Source organism: Saprolegnia parasitica, assembly GCF_000151545.1.
Source record: "Saprolegnia parasitica CBS 223.65 unplaced genomic scaffold supercont2.13, whole genome shotgun sequence".
In the NCBI taxonomy this organism is placed as follows: domain Eukaryota; phylum Oomycota; class Saprolegniomycetes; order Saprolegniales; family Saprolegniaceae; genus Saprolegnia; species Saprolegnia parasitica.
In genome coordinates, this window is record NW_012156407.1 from 550,722 (window position 1) to 557,259 (window position 6,538).

Sequence of the window (6,538 nt, forward strand, 5' to 3'; positions counted from 1 at the left end):
GGCAAGCAGTACTGGTATATAACGCCGTTGACCAGCTCATTTCGACCGGACGACTAGCGTAGATTTTAGCGTCATTGGCACTGAGCTGTTCCTGTGCAACGTGCTTTCAAGGTGGGGAGATGGAAGACGATGTCACGCCTTGGCCATGATGCCAACGAGGATCATGCGATGCGCAGCTTGTGCTCGCACAAGCTGCCTCATGGCCAAGGTACATGGCGTACCAGCGGAAAGCGTCGTGAGGACGACGCTCTCGGTGGTGACTATCTGCAGCAACAACCCGACGACCTTCACTGGCCGATGTGTGCTCCAGAACGACTCGACGACAACGTCGCCAAGACGACACCACACGGCGAGACGTCCACGGTAGAGCGCTGCATTCGTGCCACGCCAGAGTATCTCAACGTGCAGCGATCTCTGTCGTTTCAAGCCATCGTAGCCAGCAGGTTGCGAGCTCCGAGTCGACGGGCAGCCAGCGTCGTGGACGCCACGAGGTGTTGGTCTCTGCCAGCCCAGCACAACCCGCGCGCTCTCGCCCTAAAAAGCCCGAGGAACGTCGTCTTGCCATGACTCTTGTCGACATGGGCCATAGGAACTTACTCCTGGCGATCGGAAGCGAGCCCATCACTCGTCGCGCGCCGAGTGCAGAAAATCCATTTTATCCGGATGGCGCATACGGATGGCCGGTTGTTGGTTCAAAAGTCGAGACGCCCGACACGCGATGGACGAGCACGTGTACGAGCAGCTGCTGCGGGCCGTCGACGTCTGCCACGCGACCGGGAGCCTCAAGGCCGAGCGCGACGCGGCCTATGCCTACTGCGAGCAGTTCCAGCAGCAGCCCAACTGCGTCAGCTACGCCTTCTACCTCCTCCAGCAGCGTGGGCATGCCAGCCACCACCGCCACTTTGCGCTGCATGTCGTCGAGAACTATATCCGCGTCCACTGGAAAGCGTGCTCGGCCGACGAGACGGTGCAGTACCGGTCGACGCTGCTCAACATTGTGGCGTCGCATGTGGCCGCCGACGAGCCGTCGTTCATCAAGGAGAAGCTGGTCAAGGTGCTCGCCGACATTGCGAAGCGCCAGTTCCCGCAGCGCTGGCCCGACCTCCTCGAGCAGCTTCTTTCGCTCTGGTCCATGGGCCCGATCCAGACCGAAATCGTCATGCTCCTCTTCCGGTCGATCGCAGAAGACTGCGTGAGCTCGAGCTTCAACAGCACGATCCCGCCGATTCGGCGCAAGGACATTCTCCAAGGCCTCAACGCGTGCTTCCCGACGCTCTTCCCGCTCGTGTACACGCAGCTCGAGGTGCAGTATGCGCAGCTGCAGACGCCATCGGCCGACCACAAGACGGCCAACGCCGTCATCTTGGCCGCCCTCCAAATGATGAAGGAGTTCCTTGACTGGATGCCGGTGACGACGCCCGCGTCCCCGACACCAACTTCATCGCGGTCGCGAGCCTCCTCCTGCAGTCGTCGGCGCTGCAACACAGCATCCGGATCGCGGCCGCCGAGTGCTTGGAAGTCTACTTTTCGCGTACGTTTGGGAAAGACCATTTGCCGCTCTTGGTAGCGACAACACAGGCGTGCTGGTCGTCACTGGCGCAGATCTCGGTCGCCGACGTCGACGACGTCGACGACTTGAACTTGCATTTGCACTTGAACCGCGTCCTCGTGAGCTGGGGCTTGCATCAGCTCGAGCTGCTCGTGGCCGAGCTGCCAGCGTCGCACGACGTACTATTGCCGTTTGTCGAGCTTCTCCTGCGCCTCTTTCAGCACCCGTCGCTCACGGTCACGGAGGCTCAAGTCATCGTGTGGCTCAACCTCCTCAAGCAAAAGAAGGTCGTGAGTAGCCTCTTGGTGCCCCACAACGTCTTGCCAGCGCTCTGGCGCACCTCGATGGACAAGTACTTTAAGCTGCACTCGCCCGACCGCGACGACGCCGACGCCGTGAGCGCGCTCGAGTTTGAAGACAATGACGCGTACCTGGCCTTCTTTAGCAACTTTCGCGGGCGCCTCTACGGTATTCTGCGGCTCCTTTTGCAATTGCAGCCCGGCGTCGGCTTGCAGCTGCTCTACGAGCGGCTGCAGTACGTCTTGTCGACGCATGCGCGTGGCTCGGACGGGCTCGACGAGCGTGGGCACTGCACCGACAGCAGCACCGCGCATCTGTACCACGAAGGTCTCGTCGCACTCATCGACTGCATCATGAAGTCGCTCCCCGAGGCGGCCCTCAACGATGCGAGCTGCTTGGCGACACTGAGCGCGACGGTCGAGGCGCTGTTGGCGTACGAGACGCCAGACCCGTGGCTGCTCTTCCGCCACTGCCTCGGTCTCTCGCTCTTCGCCAAGTACTACATGCGTGCGCCGGGCTTGTACCCGCGCGTGTTTGAGCGGCTCTTTGGCCTCATTGTGTTTGCACAGCCGGGCGCGACGACCATGAACGTCCGTCGACGGGCGCTGGCGTCCTTGATCTCCATCTGCCACGCGTCGCCGTCTCCATCTGCCACGCGTCGCCGTCGCACGTCCTGCCTTTCCTGCCCATTCTCTGCAACCAGGTATGTTGTTTTGTCTTTCGAGCTTGATTCTTATCTTTCGTGATGCGAACGTTCGGTTGTTGATGCCGGTATTTTAGGTCATTGGCCTCTTCCCCGTCGTGCTCGACAGTGAAAGCGTCCTGCTCTACGAGATGCTCGTCCTGGTCTCCAACTCGCTGCCGACGGCCGACGAGCGCACGTCGTTCATTGGCCAAATCGCTGCCGAGCCGTTGGCGTCCTGGACGTCCCCGGCCATGACGGCGCTCGTAGCGTCACCGTCGTCGCTGGTCATGGCCATGGCGGCCAAGGACGACGCGCTTGTCTTTGGCTTGGTCAAAGTGCTCACGACGTTGTATGGGATTGCCCGCCGTATCGTCTTTAATGATGACGTGCACCCGTTCACGAGCGTCTGGCCCGTCTTGCTGCCCAACTTGCTCGCTCTCTTGCGGACGCTGCAGACGCTGCCCGTCGAGCAGCATGCACTCTTTGCATCGCACGACACCTCGGACGTCCGCGGCGTGCTCTGCATGTCCCAAGAAGAGGTCGTCCAGGCGCTCGTCGGGAAAGAGCAAGTGCCGGTCCTCCAGCCCGACCTCCTCAAGTATGCGCGCTGGGCCAAGAACGTGCGCGACATTAGCTACCACCTCCTCGGGTGCGCGCTCTCGCTGCCCAGCTTTTACACGCTCGTCGACCTTCCGTCGCTCGCCAACATGCTCGACCAGGCCGTGCTCGTGCACATGGAGACGATGGAGCACCGGCATTGGAAGTCGTTTCTCGCGAGTGTGTGGCTGCCGTTTGTCAAGGGCTGTCCCGAGACGCACCTCGGTCCGCTCCTCGAGTCGCGGCTCCAGCGCGTCTTAATCCACCTCTCGTCGCGGCTCGCGCCGGTCTGGGCCGGGTCGCCGTCGCCGGCGCTGCATCTACCCATGCTCATCGGCCTCGACATGCAAGCCACGACGATCGATACGGTCCAAAACGCAGTCGTGCTCGAGGTCGTGCGCCATACCGTCGACTTGATTGAAGCGCTCGTGGATGCCAAGACCGTCGTTGATATCGACTCGGACCACCCCAAGCACATCATGATGGAGAAGGACCGGGTCCGACGCGACTTTGTCTTGGCGTCCCCGGGCCTCACGCACGCGCTCACGTCACTTCTGCTCAGCGTGCTCATGTGGCGCGACACGCTGAGTGCGCGGCGCAGTGCAATCTTGCTAGACCGCCTCGTGAGTCTTTTGTTTGGCCGCCTCGACCTCGGCGTTCTTCTCGGAAAGGACGTGTTTACGGCGGCGCTCACATCTCTCCTGTCGCACTTTTACGACGTGGACGACGGCCTCAAATGGGAGCTCGTCAACTTGCTGCGCAACATCTACTGCCGCTTGACGCTCGGTCTCCTCCCGGTCGACGAGTGCAAGGGCATCGACCCGCTCAACCAACCCCGGAAACGCGACGTAGACGTCAACCCGTGGCCGCGCCAGATCCTCCTCGGCCTCGCCACCGTCGAGACGGGCCATGTGGTCGAGCTCGAGGCAGCGCTGCGGCAATTCCCGAGCATGAAGACGCAGAAGAACCTCATGAAAGAGTTCCTCGAGACGCCGTTCCTGGCGTACCGCGACGCGCCGCATACGTTCAAGGCCATTGACGACCTTCCGGAGGCGCTGATCTTGCCGACCAAGGCCAAGGAAGCGCCCGACCAGCACGACGAGGGCGTGAGCCTCCTCTTCCAGCGTTGATCCGCGTATTTAACTCTGCCGTAATTCAACGCACCACCGATGATCAGTGTACACAGCAGCGCAGGAGGCGTCGAACAATGAGCGGGCCGGCCGATGTCGGAGGCGAGTGCTTGCGGAGACGAGAGCGTCGCATCGCTTGCTGACATGGCAGCTTTTAGGCGTATGGCCGGCGAGTGCGGCTAGTCGCATGGAGGCTACCAGGACACCCGAGCCTCGGCGTCTGGACGTATCTGCTGCGTTGCATAATATGCGCGACGAGGATCGTCGCCGCTCGCGGTCGCCCAGAGCGCGCTGCACTAGCGCAGGCATGGGCATGGCCATGCTGGAGCACAAAGGAAGCGGTCATGAAGCCCTCCGTGTCCGAATCGCATGGCATGGTCGAGCCCATGACGTGGCTGGCGGTCGGCCTCTCCCCGTATTATGCGGCGGCGGTAGCGTGACCGCGAAAAAGGCCGACCGGTGTCGAACATGGGCGTGGATTTCAAAATAATCCCACGGTTTGCAACGTCGGCTTGTTTTTAATATGGCGTGTTTGTATGTGGCGTGGTGGCGAGGAATAAAAAGAGTTCAAAAAGGCATCGCGTATTTTTTTGCTACCGCGTAGGGCTGGGGTATCCGGATACGAAAGAACTGGCGTTCAGTATGCTACTGGGAGTGACTGGGCGTTAGTAGGGCGTGTTTTTTTGTGTTTTGAGCCGGCTGATTTCAAAATAGACTTGGGTTGAGTATACAAGATGGGTGGTCCGGCTGTGTATGGAGGGAATTAGTTTCCGATTTGCTCCCAAATAGACAACGACGATGAACAGCCGTGAAGACCTCAAGACGACGCCCGTCGACCCGCGCTTCCCGACGCAGAACCAGACGCAGCACTGCTGGTATGCATCGATCGACCTACGGACGAGAGCTCATGAACGATGATGGTGTGTAGGACCCGCTACAACGAGTGGGCGCTCTGCCTGAAGAAGAACGACGACGACGAGGATGCTTGCAAGCAGACGCGCCAGTACGCCAAGGCCATCTGCCCCGGCTCGTGGATGGAGAAGTGGGACACGGAACGCGACGATGGCAACTTCTCGGGTGTCCAAAAATAAATATACTAGCCACAACGTGATACCTGACGACGGTCAGTAAGTGAAATGAAGAAACTCATTGCCTCGGTTGCTCTCGTCGCGTCCGTGCAGCCGCGACAGGGCTGCAGCTTTCATGCCAGCGAATTGCCGTTGGCCTCAACGGCGACTTGAAGCTGAGATTATACCCTGTCGACGCTGGCGCGACCTTCCTGACTTGCCCGCCGCAAAGATACGACGGTCGGGCGAGTGGCATGTGTCGAGAAATGATCGCTTGCGACGCCTAAACCACAAGCTTGTCCATGCAGCTCTGGGGACACGCGAGCTTGAGTCGCCTTGTCGCGTGGTGCAGATCTTGCCCAAGGGTCGGTCCTGTAAAGATCACTGCGGTAGAGTACAGGGCCGGTTTCTTCGGTTCAAATGCTACAATTGTAGTTCTGGAGGGCTGACATCCTCGTGCTGTGCGCGCAAAAGGATGTCGATTCTGAGCATCTCCCGGAGCGTCAGAGAGTTTACCTCAATGGCGGTTTGAACAGAGCAGATCCTCAAGTTGAGTTTCAGCTTCAGTCCAAAACCCGTCACACTGGTTTTCCTTACCGACATACAAACCGAGTAGCCCAAACTCAAGACTCAAAATGCACATTTTGGCGACTTGCTTTGGCGAACCATCGCGCCGCCTTGATGTTCCGATCGACCAGCCACGTCGCTCTCATGGTGTTCCGACCGACCAGCCACATCGTTCTCATGACCATTAATACATCAAGCACCTCGACACAGCCACATCGAGCGAATGCCTGATGCCCAGACTGAGATCAACAAAGCGAAGATTCACATTCAGATTCATTTCATACACGTCTACCACTGTTCACAACCCATGGACCTACTGAAAGGTCGCGTCGCACACGCGCTTGATGAGGTCGTCGTCGGCGGCCTGGGGCATCGTGACGGTGAGGAGCGGGTCGACCTCCATCTCGCGCGCGATCGCAAAGCACGCATTGTCGTTGCGGCCCCACGCGCGGCGCGAGACGCCGTTGTTGACGTCCCAGCGCAGCATGCTGGCGGCCTTGCGCTCAGCGGCCTGCGACCCATCGAGCACGTGGCCGAACCCGCCGTTCATGACCTGGCCCCAGCCGCAGCCGCCGCCGTTGTGGATCGAGACCCACGTCGCGCCGCGCGCCGCGTCGCCGATCACGTTGTGGATCGCCATGTC

At 60.2% G+C, this 6,538-nt stretch overlaps 3 protein-coding genes across 3 annotated transcripts; 2 read left to right on the forward strand and 1 right to left on the reverse strand.

Annotated features, from left to right (window-relative positions):
• Positions 1-718: 718 nt before the first annotated feature.
• On the forward strand, positions 719-4,261 carry SPRG_04488 (hypothetical protein; the record flags this gene model as incomplete). Its single annotated transcript, XM_012343412.1, has 3 exons — positions 719-1,422; positions 1,455-2,439; positions 2,630-4,261. 3 exons carry the CDS (start codon positions 719-721, stop codon positions 4,259-4,261), a joined length of 3,321 nt encoding a protein of 1,106 aa, XP_012198802.1.
• Positions 4,262-5,019: 758 nt separating this feature from the next.
• SPRG_04489 (hypothetical protein) lies at positions 5,020-5,422 on the forward strand. The gene is made up of 2 exons (XM_012343413.1): positions 5,020-5,136; positions 5,190-5,422. The coding sequence occupies exons 1-2, from the start codon at positions 5,060-5,062 to the stop codon at positions 5,350-5,352; spliced, it is 240 nt and encodes a 79-aa protein (XP_012198803.1). The 5' UTR covers positions 5,020-5,059; the 3' UTR covers positions 5,353-5,422.
• A 322-nt stretch (positions 5,423-5,744) lies between these two features.
• SPRG_04490 (hypothetical protein) lies at positions 5,745-6,535 on the reverse strand (the record flags this gene model as incomplete). Its single annotated transcript, XM_012343414.1, has 2 exons — positions 5,745-5,751; positions 6,213-6,535. The coding sequence occupies 2 exons, from the start codon at positions 6,533-6,535 to the stop codon at positions 5,745-5,747; spliced, it is 330 nt and encodes a 109-aa protein (XP_012198804.1).
• Positions 6,536-6,538: the final 3 nt, after the last annotated feature.

Excerpts from the sequence above, each read along its gene's own strand:
- SPRG_04489 (XM_012343413.1), top strand. The coding sequence starts at position 5,060 with ATGAACAGCCGTGAAGACCTCAAGACGACGCCCGTCGACCCGCGCTTC. Across the intron at positions 5,137-5,189 it reads AACCAGACGCAGCACTGCTG|GACCCGCTACAACGAGTGGG; the intron begins GTATGCATCGAT and ends GATGGTGTGTAG.